Below are 12,582 nucleotides of genomic sequence, written 5' to 3'. Positions count from 1 at the left end.
AGCCGGCTATAACGTCCTCAAACAGAGAACGGAAAAGGGAGAGCTTAGCTGGTAACTTTTGGCGCCTTTTAGGATTTTAAACAGTTAGAAAGGGTCCTATTTTCTTTTGCTAAAATTTAAGCTAAAGAATTCGCAATGATTTTTACTATTCTTCAACCTTTTTAGCTGATTCATTTTAAATACTTATTTTGTACACTATCTGGAATCAGAAAACATTTTAATATATGTCAGCAACAACAACAAAGCAACCCTTTTTTCTCCCTGTAAACCCAATCTTTATTATACAGAATATAAAAATCAGAATGTGTAAATATTTAAACGAACGAAGCGGATCGCTTTACTCCATTACAGTCTCCCCGTAAATTTCGCTGATCAATTTGGGGATCTTTTCAAGTTCCTTTGTTAATGCCAATGAATCCTTCATAGTATTCAGACAAATTTCTTGAAATTTCTGGATAAACGGAGCAATAATCTTGAAGCTTACTAACTCTTGGGCACTGACTTTGAAGTCTTTGGGCTTATGGGAACTTTGGTTAATTGACCGTACTTTTTCGAACATTGTATTCTTAGCATTCATAGTCTCTCCATAAGATAATTTGGTTGGCAACCCTGACTTCGCCTTCGATTTGATTGACCCAACCTCAAGCATAAATTCATCAATGGTTTTTTGAAATTCAATCTGCGAGCGTGCTGCTGCTCTGAGAAAAGCGCCATTCCTTGGAGGAATAACAGCCATATGGGATTTTTTTGACTTGGAGCTCTTAGAGCTGGAACTACTGGTAAATTTAGCGCCGTCGTAGTCAATAATGCCATGAGATGGAGCTCTAGGGAAGCTAATTCCTATGGGTGAAGACACACTCTTCTTTTCTTCTCCTTCAGCCTCCTCATCTCGAGGGCTGCTCCACCAGATTTCGGAATCATATGAGTTATTGGAACCAGTCGAGGGGCTTTGACTTGACTGCTTCTGAGGATTCTGTGGGATAATTATAATAACAAAAAACTATTACTAATATTATATATATTAATAATGTCGTGCTAAGGAATTACACTTCACTATGTAGAAAGGTGAACACAATACAAAGAGTAAAAACCGCGTTACATGGTTATTTAATTAGACAAAATATTAAAAAGTTTGTCGATTTCATGGAGACCTAAGGAACTTGAGTAAGAGTAGGCTTTGCGACATTTAAATAAAATAAAATATTTAAAATTTACTTCACAGTGGTTAATTTTACCTTCACTTTCTGAGACTTCGAAGAATAAACTTGATAAATGTTTTTTGAAGGTGAGGCCTGAACACGATAGGACCCCTTCCCCAATTTAATCGGACACTGAGGATATTTACAAGAACATTGTGGATCATCCTGGACGTCCTGCTTTTTTGGTCCTTTACCCATCACATTAGTACGGGACGAGATCTGGCGCACACTATGCGGAGAACTATTCTTCTGCTGGCGCATATTATCAGGAGAACTATTCTTCTGCTGGCGTATATTATCAGAACTATTCTTCTGCTGGCGCATATTATCAGGAGAACTATTCTTCTGCTGGCGCATTTTATCAGGAGAACTATTCTTCTGCTGGCGCATATTATCAGGAGAACTATTCTTCTGCTGGCGCATTTTATCAGGAGAACTATTCTTCTGCTGGCGCATTTTATCAGGAGAGCTATTCTTCTGCTCGCGCATATTCTCAGGAGAACTATTCTTCTGCTGGCGCATTTTATCAGGAGAGCTATTCTTCTGCTCGCGCATATTCTCAGGAGAACTATTCATCTCCCGAGGCAGGGCAATCGCTTCCATGGAGCCACAATGCGATGACTTCTTGCTCTGCATATTATGAATAGAATTGGTGTATAAATTTTTGAAAAATGTATTGTCCTTATTCATCGTGTTCGAGCAAAAACTTTAATAGTGTTTATTTGAGTAATGTTCTTATATGAATGACGCTTGTATCCAAAAATATTTGACACAAAAATCGAATAAGGAAAAGGCGCCTACTTTAAAAATAAATCAATTTTTAAAAAAAAAAAATCATCTATATCATCTATTGAAAATAAATTATCACAATGGAAATTAGCCTTTTAACAGACCAATCTTTTTCGGAACAAATTAAAATTAAGAATTCGCGGGAAATTTTTTTTAAATTATTTAATATACCAACCTTTTAAAAAACAAATCAAATAATATATTAAAAGTAAAAAATTATTAAATATAATTTTTCTCCCATTGCCATTAAAATAACCACATGTGATTTTGTTGTTGTTGTATTTTTTAATTAATTCATAATAAAAGTTTCTATTTTTCGGTTTGTTTTTTTTTGTTTTTGACGCTTAGCTAATATATTTATTATATATTATTTATATGTATATCTACAATAGTTATTAGCATTATCATTATTAAACTGTTGTTTTGCTTTCTTTTTGTTTCAAATCTGCTTAATTCGCAGATTCATTTCTTTTGTTTGTTGGTTTGTTTTTAGACAAGTTAAGATTTTAAAAAAACTCAGAATTACACTTATATACGTGTTGTTAGTTCTTCTCTTCCCGCGCTTTCCTCTCGTTTCTGCTTAAATAACAAAAAAAATTGTCGCTTTTGCCAAATAAATTATATATGCATATATGATAAAAAAATATATGGTCATATACATGATAAGACGTAAATGTAGGGCATACAAAAAAATTAAACTAAAACAAAACTTGCTGCGATTTTAACCGGAGGTTACAAAAAAAGGTATATATAAATACAAATTTGTTTTCTGTTGTTTCTTCGTATTTGTTGTTTAAAATAACTAAACAGCAATTTTGGGTGTGGGTGGGTGTTGCGATTTAACGGCAAATAACTACAAAATAAGATTCGTACAAAATTCAATTAGCAGAATAGCAAGCCAATCAAAAGAATAAACAAACATTGGCGATCGCTCAATGAAAATAAATAAAAATTCGGATATAATAAACGGCGATGGGTCGTAGGATCCCCAAACTAAATATACATATAATAAATATATATATATATAAAATTGTCGATATCCTCTCCGTCCCGTGAAACGTGCATTCGGCTCGACTTGACTTGCATTTTGGTTGTCATCTTAATCATTTTATCATCATGATTCTCATACATTATTATGTTGGGTTGTTGTAAATATACAATCTTTCATATACTCTATTTATATATATTTATTTATATATAATTTGTATATAGTTTAATTAGCTTTTTATTGCAGTTGAGTATACTATGTTGACTTGTTTTTTGTTGGTGTTGTTGCTGGTGTTGTTGATCCTATTTCGTTTGTTTATCTTTTGTTGTTGTTTTCTTTTTGTTTCTTTTGTTTCGATTCGTTACGAGGCTTTAACCGTATTGCTTCTTGATTTTGATAGGTGTTTGTCAGCTTTATTCTCCTTTTGTAGTTATCTTTGAGTGGTGTGTTTGTTTGTGGCTATTTCTCTGGCTTTTTTGACCGCCTTGCTTCATGCTTATTAAAGTTTACTTTTGTTTTTAATTTACGCTTTGCTAATTATAAAGTATGTTTTAGTTTTTTGTGTTTCTTGTTGGAGTTCTTGTTGCACCTGTTGGTTGATTTATCCTGATTTGTCTTGTGCCAAGTTCATTTAGGTCGCATAACCAGTAATACACTGCCACCATATAGTCGGTTAGGGACTGGAACTTGATCCGAACACAAGTGAATCGCAGGCTGGTGGTGGGGAGAGATGCGTCGCCCAGAGGAGAGAAGTAGGAGGATGGAGCAGGATGCACGCGGTTTCTCAGTCATTGTTGTGGGCCCCCGCCAGTCATCATCATCTAAACCATTCCCAGATGCCCACCAATACGGGTAAATCCGGGCATGTGAAACGAGGACAAAGGCTAATTGCTGGAGGGGGCCACAGTGGACCAATCATCATCGCAATCTTCATCAGCTGCGCCAGAAGAAGCTCTTTTTGAGCCTGACGGACAGCTTGCGATGTACGCGCAGCCTAACCTGCTCCTGATCCTAAGTATCGTCCGACATGAACGCGTTCTGAGTCTTCGACTCCTCAATGCGGCGGATCTGCTGACGCAAATACATGATTCTGAGGAAAGGGTACAAGTTATTATAAATCATATTCAGTTGCAGAAAGCCCACTTACTTTTGTTCCTGCAGGGTGGCATTGATCTCGGTGCTGCGTACCAGGCTGCGGGCGCACTTTAACTCCGCGCATATCCTCGTGCAGGTGATATCACCAAACAGGTGCGTATCCTCACAGCACTTCTGCGCCTTCGAGAAAGAAGGAAAAACATTTACAATCAGTTTGAGCCCATAGATAAGTATTCAGAGGTCGAGTTAGTGGTTAATACACAGGCAAATCCTACCTCACAGCTTACCTGACGCTCCAGCACCTCCGCCTGCCAGTTGGTCACGTGCGCAATCAGGTCGGCGCGGAAGTATTTCGCCAGTTTGGGTGAAATCTCGGGGCCGCGCAGGTTCGCCGCCTGCCCCGAGGAACCTACGCAGCTCTGCAGCGAGCTTAGCGTGGCCGACGAGGTGCCATCCACTGAAACACATTCATTAAAATCTATTTATCATTTATGTAATATTTTGAAAATATTTGTTTGCTCAAAAAATATTAAAATGGAATTATTCGTAATTGGTGTCCCATAAACTTTTCAAAATGTAATGAATATTTTAAAACCAATCCAATCTACATTCTAATGAAAATGTACTACAAAATACAGGAAAAATTAAAAATTCTTGTGGGAACAGCTCCGAAAATCGTTAATCATTTATGGGACAGCCCTAATTTTACCAAATAATTACTATTTAAGACTCACATTTACGCTGCTGCTGGGCCTGCTGCGCCACCTGCAGCTGAAGACTGGCCGCTGCCGCGGCTGCCGCTGCGGCGGCCAACTGTTGCTGCTCCAGCGCCGAGCTGCTTAAGTCCAGTTCCTGTGTGGGCGTAGGCGGGCCCTCGCCACCCGCCGCCGCCCCGCTGTTGCTGCCCATCGAGGTGATCACACTGATTCCGCTGACGGCGCCCAAGCCGGGCACGATGCTTTGGCTGCTATTCGCTCCACTGGAGCCGGAGGATGCATTACCACCGGGCGTGGCCGGCGAGGCGTTCGCCACCAGCACTCCGCCATCGAGGGTCGTCTTGAGGCCGAAGGGTGGATTGCAGGTGTAGGCGTTGCTCACATTGTTCGTGTGGCCCACAATTGTCGGGATGGGACTCTTGGTGTAGCTCAACGAAGGCGAGAGGCTGTGGTGTGGATGGGGCATGTACAGCGGCGAGTTCACACTGTTGTCCCTGTATTAATAACATAAATTAATTAAATTTCATGTCTATTCGACAAGATTTATTTCATTTACCGTAAGCTGCTTAGACTGCTGCCGGAGACTGAATTATTGACCGAGTTGTAGGCATGATTGACCCCATCTGCCGCCGAACCAACCGAGTTGACGCCGTGATGCGATTGCACATCCAGGACGCCTAGGCCCATGTGCATCTTCTGGCGCATGAGCAGTGCCTGATCCTTGCCCTTGGCACCAGGTGGCAGTGGAGCATTCGAGTTCAGATGGTGCTGGTGCGGATCCTGACTTCCCAGTGTGGGCACAGTTGTCTGCAATGCATTATAATACGGTTACATGGTAACGGCAATTAAAAAGCTACGACGAATGCGAACTTACGCCAGAAGTGGAGCCGATGTGTCCGACAACGGAGTTTCTTAGGCTGCTGCTGCTGGCGTTGTTGCTGCTGCCGCCGGCACTGTTGCTGCTGTTGCTGTTCACCATTCCCGACGACGACAGTCCGCTAGTTGGCAGCATTGTGGCCCCCGTCACCGGGCCACCACCACCGCCCGCTCCGCTGCCGTAGTGAAGTCCCGCCGCCGCTCCTGCACCCGTCGCCACCGACGCGGAGGAGTTGGCATTCGGATGGGAGGCCAAACGGGGCAGAGCGTTGCCCATCGGCTGATCGCTGCTGCCACCGCCGCCGCCACCAGGAACTCCCCCGCCCTGTCCGCCGCCGTGGGTAGTGGGTGTGCCGCTCAGCGAATAACTGGCCTCCGATGTAGGCGTAGAGTCGCCGCTTATGTCCATGTCAGCATTGTCGTTGTGCCGACCTGGGGGTAAGATTTTGGAATCAGAAGTTATAATTAATTCGGCGGTTTGATGTCTTTGTAAACTTGAAAAATTCGAAGATTTAATTCCTATTGGAAAAATTATATTGTTTAAATCGATTTCTTGAACATATAGTGTACATTCTTCGAGTTCGCCAAGCTTAACAATATAAACTAAAAGTATTTCCTCACCATCCAAACGCCTTCGATGGCTGGGTGGGCCGCCATCGTTGTCGTAATTCCATCTCAGTCGTGAATTGTCGCGCGAAGAATTGGAATGTTTGTATGCTACAAGGAAAAAAATAAATTAAATTTAATATATATATGTTAATTTAAGGCAGGTTTGTAACTTACTCGATCTGGAGAAGCGATCATCGCGGTCGCGATCGCGATCCTTGTCGCGATAGTCCTTCTCACGATGCTGATCACGCGGCAAATTTCTGAAACCATATAAAATGTTAATATAAAAATGTTATAACACTTAGCAGGGATATGTTCAAATTATTTATGCAACACTAAGATTCTTGAAGGTAAATGGTACTTCATTGTTTACCTTTCTCTGTCCACCCATTCCTTTGGTTTCTCCCACTGAGAGATTTCCGTCTTGCAGTTGTAGTAATACATTTTTCCTAAAAACGAAATAAGATTTGAGCTCAAAAGCTGAAGGAGATGAAACATTTATCTATGGACTCACCCGATGAGCTGACATGCTCGCTCCAGTCGCCATAACGCGCCGTCCGCTCACCTCGATCATTGCGCTCACGTTTGTCTATAAACAAAAAAGGGAATAAGTTCAGTAAATTGTAGACACGGTTTAGAGCAAATGGGTTACGACTTACCTGTATACTTGTCCTTCTTGTACATGTCCCTGTCGCGATCGGAGCCGCGATCCCGTTTGTCGCGCAGGTCGCGCATATCTCGGTCCCGCTCCCGATCGCGATCGTCGGAACCCGAGCGTTTGTCGTTCTCCCGCGAGGAGCAGAGCTTACCGCTGGCGTTGCCTCCTCCACCGCCACCGCCTCCTCCGCCACCTCCTCCTCCGCCACCACCACGCCGATCCCTGTCATGGTTGGTTCGGTATGACGCCTCCGAGTCGCGATCGTTGCCACGTCGATCACGTTTGTCTAACAGGGGAAAATTATATACAGTTCAAGACATAAAATAAAATGTTAGTCAATTCCTATATTCACCTGAATATTTGTCCTTCTTGTAGACATCCCGATCTCGGTCCCGCATCTTCTGTATGAAGCTGTACCGCTCGCCGCTGCCGCCACGCCCATTACCGCCACCACCTCCTCCGCCGCCGCCCCGATGATCGCTGCGATCGCGAAGATCATGCGAACGGGAGGATGGGGAATCAATGTCCGGCGATTGGGAGCGGTAGCTGTTGCCATTGTTTAATGGTCCGCCGCCATTGCCGCTGCCGCCCCCGCCGCTGCTTCCTCCTCCAGCGGAGCCGCCGCCTCCTCCACCGCCAGCACCTGGCGACAGGTCGCGATCGCGATAATTGGAGGAACGATCGCGTTCGTAGTCGCGCTTTGAACTGCTGTACTTTGAGCTCTGCACGGGTAAATAGAAGCGCACACAGTTTTTAGTCGGTTTAAATTCCCCAAATTAATTGCACAGTGCTACAAGATATAATTTTTGTCATGTACTTTTCAAGGATTCCCAGCGGTTATTGAAGATGTTGTCGAGAAAATGCATTATCTTTTAGAGTTATTATTCAAATATCTTGGAAATTGTTAAGCAGTTTTAGTTTATAATTCGAAAACGTTTTAAATCATCTTTAGCTTCGTTGGAAAATATCTTCCGAATTAAATATGAAGAAACAATAGGTATAGATGAAAATTAAAACCTTATTTATAATTTAAAATAACTTCAATGTTCCAGAAAAAAGTCTTTAACGTATTTATTCGACCACACCCATAATTTCGACAGAGTCTCCTGAAAGATACAGAATCACTGTTATATTCAGTGTTATATTCTTAATTGCGGTTGATTTAAGTCTTGGTTTAGTTAAAAATTTTCAAGTTATTTCATTTTTTTTTGGGGGACAGGGTTAGTTAAACTAAATCTACTTAATAGGGAAATCATAAGTTAATGCATAAATGCCAGCTACTTTTGCCAATGTTCTCGCTTGTGATTATTGCCAATGCAAAAGAAAATAAATAAAATGAGAGTTAAGTGAAATAAAATTCCGATGGTTTGAAAAACAAACATGTAAATCGAGAAAAATTTGGAAATATGTCTAGTATTTTAATTGGTTTGGATTCTAAATGATAAAATCCTTATATCTATGAGTTTTTATTTAGTTTTCAAATAACTTATAAAATAATAACTTAAAAAATAATATGAAGCACTTTGTTATATATATTTTGCTGTTTGATTTGTGTAGACAATTTTGTTTGGTAAGACAAAATAACAACCGAAACAATTTGCTATTAATTTATTTGAATATAGACTTCTTCGTTGGTAATAAATTCAATTATAATCCATAATATGTTAGTGATATTACTTTGCAGTTGCCTGTTTTAAAACACAATATCTATACAAAATTAATTAAATTAAATAGTTTATAATTCTTCATAACTTTGAAGTTTTTAATTTAAGTTTGTGAAGCAAATTATTATCCGTTATAATTGGTTGATAATAAAGTTTATTATAATCCTAGTTGTTTGAAATAAGTCCCTCAAATGTTTATTTTTAATTTAAAGTTGATACCTTTGTTGATAATCAATTTTAAAATAATCCATATATTGTTTCTAAGAAATTATAATCCTTTACAATTTACTGGTTTAAATGATGATTTTGTATTATATTTGTGTATGTATGTAAATGTTTAACCTTATTTGGTGTTTGTTAATGTAAGTTTATAATTTAAAATAAATAAACTATAATTTGTTGAGAAATGATGTGTTTCAACGGCGATCGGTATTGTTTTATCCAGATTTAAGTTTAAAATATACAAATTTTGATAAAAAGATTTATTGATGATCCATTTTATTTTGTGGGTTTTCCATGTTTTTCATGTTTTCTTAGGTTTTTTATATTTCATTATTCAAAAGTTTCAGATTATCCAGTTTCATTATTTATTTTTAGACTATTTGGTTTTTGTTTTAAGCGAGTTTTGTCGGATTTGGATGGGTTTTTAGTTACCCTTTTTGTAGTTTATTATTTTTATTGTTTTACCATTATTTTTTATGGATTTTTATTTTACTTACTTCAAGGCGACAGAGACCCACTGCTGATGGCGTCGACGTCGGTGCTAGCGGCGCTGCTGCTCCGCTGCTTTTGCTATTCGCGTTGTTGTTATTATTGTGGCTAATGTTGCTATTGCAATTGGCAATTGTTGTTGTTGAAAGTGAAAGGTCAACAGCCATGTTGTTATTGTTGTTTTTGCTGGATTTGTTTCTGCTTCTGTAGGAGTTGTTGTTGCTCCTCATAGATATTAATTAATTAATTTTTTTTATATTGCTGCGTGTTTAAATAATCCAATTTGTTTTATATTTGGTCGTTTTTTTAAAGGGCACAACTTTTATTAGTTCTTTTTTTCTTATTTTTATTTATTTCCCATTTCATTATTTGTTTGGCTTAATTGATTGTTGTTACTTTTTGTTTGAGGCACATTTGTGTTGTTGTTGTCGTTGATATTTTCGTTAAATATTGTTGAAATCTATATTTTTTTCGGTTGCACATTTATTTGTTTTTTATTGGTGTATAATTTTTTACTACGTCGGTTTTAAGGCTATTTTAGTTTGATTAAGTCAATAATTTTTAGGCAGCGCTTACAAATTGGTTATGAATTTGATTTCTATTTAAAATAGTTTGATAAATGTTTATATGCTTTCGCTTTTGTTATTCTATTTATATATATAATACGAATTAAAGCATATATTTGTGCTGTTCGGTTAAAGATTGTAATTGAATAATTTCTTTCTAAATATAATATTTGGTTGATAACTATTTCTCGTTTTGTTGTATATAGACCTATTTAACTATTAATCGAATTGGTGTTTTGTTTTTTTTTTTTGGCGTTGATGCGTAAAGATTCGTTTCTCAATTTAAGATCAGTTCAGGCTGCAATGCCGCGTTTTTGAATGGGTTAAAATGAAACACGATTTGGTCAGTACAAAAATGGATGAGGTTACGGGAAAAGTAAGATTTGGATGCACAACAAACAGCGATTGAAAAAGGAAGAGAAATATGAACCGAAAAATCTAAAAATCCAGGCTATACAATTTTCAATTTTGTTGATTTTTCAGTGATCCAACTACGTATTAAAATATCAGCAAATGACAAGGAAAATCGATGGTTCAAGAATCTACGATTTACATTGGCTTTTTTGGCTTCTAAGTGCACTACGAAAGGAGCTTAACTACGAAACTAAAAATATCCACTATAAGCTGGCATACAAAATGTGATTATTTGCGGTTAAAGAAGGGATCTGGGATCGGTCTGCTCACCTGGTAGGATGTGTGACTGGTATGCTTCTCAAAGTACCTAAAAAATGGTGGAAAAAATAAAAACAAAATTAGTTTTGTTTGCAATAATGTTGTAATTGCTAAGAGCACTTTAAAGCACACTTATTTGGGTTTCGGGTTCTGCTGGTTTCACTTTTAATAAAAAAGAATAACCTTTTAATAAACTATAGAGATTTTTACTTGGCTTATTGGGTTTTTTTGTAACATTTTTTTTTAAACTTATTTTTTAGTTTTCATTTTAGATATATGCATGGTAAGCTAAAATAGGTTTTAAAATGAGAAAACGGATGTAATTTTTTAGCTTAAAACCTACTTGTAGCCCACCGTGCGGATTTGAAACCGGGCCCAAAAGCCATGAACTGTCTGCAGAAGTCAAAAATTCTAGGATAGCTTGTGTTCTTTTAATTTTTAAATGTCCAATAAAAAGACATGACTTTTGCAGAGTTTTGAAAATTAAGTTATTAACGATTTTTTGGTTTCTTATAGAAAAACCGTCCTCTTTTTAGGTTTTTCATATACAAAACAATTTGAGATTATTTAAAAAAACAATAAGACCAAAAACAGCAATGATATTACATACATTTGTCAGCGTTTTCAAAGAAAATTATAAACTTAAATCGATTTTCATTTCCTATTGAGTTTCCTTTTATCAATAAAAGCGCTTATCAATGCCGGCATCGATTTGTTGACAATCATTAATTTTTGTTGTTTTGGGTTCAACGAACAATCGAAAGCCGGCTAAATAATGATGGTAAATAAACAAACTAATTGAACTGTGAGGGATTAACAATAAATGGAAATTTATTTTCGGTGGAAAAGCAACGGTAAATGTGACGAGAACTCTTTTTTTTTGCCCACTGCCAGCTGAGCGCGTGCAAGTGAGAGGCCACTACTGTGTGGTGGAAAAGTCAAACACGTAAAGCGCGAAAATGCCAAAAGCAAGGGGAAAAAGTCAATGCCACAAACTTAAAGGAAACTAATATATGAAGGAAAAGCGTTCAATTAAGGAAAAATTAAGCAAATGAATACGAAAAACGAAATAAGGCAGTGGCGCACTGCGAGTTAGAGTGAGATGGCGAGACAGCAGAACGTAAACAAAAAATATACAATTATGGGTGCGTGTGTGTGTTTGTTAGAGAGCACTGTTATTACCGATATTACGATATGTTATTTGATGTATATATTATATATATATTACCCATCGTTCATACGCTGCGGTTTTCTAGCATGCATTACCATCAATGCAAGTTTTTCGCCAAATACGCTGCTGCTTCTGTTGGTTTTTCCTCCCGCTCCTCCTCCTTCTTCGTCGGCTGCTGCTGCTTCCTCTTCCCAGGGAGATAATGCAGCCCTATTATTCCGATTTTATCCAATTTTGTGGGGCCTTTGGCGACTCCTTTTTGCTCCTTATTCTCCTTCTGCTGCTTCTTCTCACCTGCCAAGGCACGCGCGCTTGTATGTGTGTGTGTGTGTGTTGTGGTCCGCTTGTATGGGAGGCTCTCAGTGGCATGTGTGTGTGTGGGCTGTGACTCTGTGTGTGTGTGCCTAAATTGCGGTCGCCGTTTTATCGGCTTATTTTGCTGCCTCCTAAAAGTACAAACATTCAAGCCAATCCTTTAAACAGCTTCCTTATTTGGACGCCCTAATGTGATTAGGGTCTATTCCACCGCCCAAACGCCTTCGCCTTTAATTTTTCACTTTAAACACGGCGCACTGGTGTGCGTGTGCGTTTCCGTGTGTGCGTGTGTGGTGTCGCTTCATTCGTATTTCGTTTCGACTTTTTTTCTTCGCCTTTTCGTACCTTACCGCAATTCGTTTGCCGCTCGCCTTCGATGCGCTGTAATCGCCGCATTTAGTTGCTCCGCATCGGACGACAATTGTTTAATTTTACGCCGACTTGCTGCGTTCGCTTTTTGGCCTCTATACTTGATGATTTTTTTCAATTCTTTTGCATTACGCTTTGTGCGGTCTGTTCGTCGGCACGACTGTGTTGAGTTTGACAGCCATCG

At 38.7% G+C, this 12,582-nt stretch overlaps 2 protein-coding genes across 8 annotated transcripts; both read right to left on the bottom strand.

Annotated features, from left to right (window-relative positions):
- Window positions 1-269: 269 nt before the first annotated feature.
- On the bottom strand, window positions 270-1,920 carry LOC108041385. The gene is made up of 2 exons (XM_017119299.2): window positions 1,236-1,920; window positions 270-973 (listed from the first exon to the last, which is right to left on the bottom strand). The coding sequence occupies exons 1-2, from the start codon at window positions 1,887-1,889 to the stop codon at window positions 338-340; spliced, it is 1,290 nt and encodes a 429-aa protein (XP_016974788.2). The 5' UTR covers window positions 1,890-1,920; the 3' UTR covers window positions 270-337.
- Window positions 1,921-2,592: 672 nt separating this feature from the next.
- LOC108041386 (WW domain-containing adapter protein with coiled-coil homolog) lies at window positions 2,593-12,582 on the bottom strand. 7 transcript variants are annotated; one of them, XM_017119304.2, is made up of 15 exons: window positions 12,375-12,582; window positions 11,772-12,160; window positions 10,556-10,592; window positions 7,283-7,652; window positions 6,932-7,216; window positions 6,787-6,861; window positions 6,646-6,721; window positions 6,447-6,532; window positions 6,285-6,380; window positions 5,662-6,095; window positions 5,344-5,594; window positions 4,806-5,281; window positions 4,347-4,528; window positions 4,124-4,251; window positions 2,593-4,066 (listed from the first exon to the last, which is right to left on the bottom strand). In XM_017119304.2, the coding sequence occupies exons 2-15, from the start codon at window positions 11,810-11,812 to the stop codon at window positions 3,988-3,990; spliced, it is 2,616 nt and encodes an 871-aa protein (XP_016974793.2). In that variant the 5' UTR covers window positions 11,813-12,160; window positions 12,375-12,582; the 3' UTR covers window positions 2,593-3,987. The 7 variants fall into 7 exon arrangements, with proteins under 7 accessions (XP_016974793.2, XP_016974792.2, XP_016974794.2 ...); XM_017119303.2 differs by having other exon boundaries at window positions 12,380-12,582; XM_017119305.2 differs by having other exon boundaries at window positions 4,359-4,528; window positions 12,380-12,582.

The sequence above is a fragment of the Drosophila rhopaloa genome, unplaced genomic scaffold, assembly GCF_018152115.1.
Source record: "Drosophila rhopaloa isolate 14029-0021.01 unplaced genomic scaffold, ASM1815211v1 contig_3, whole genome shotgun sequence".
In the NCBI taxonomy this organism is placed as follows: Eukaryota; Metazoa; Arthropoda; class Insecta; order Diptera; family Drosophilidae; genus Drosophila; species Drosophila rhopaloa.
Note: the sequence above shows the minus strand (reverse complement) of the source record. Positions and strands in the feature narration are given on the sequence as shown.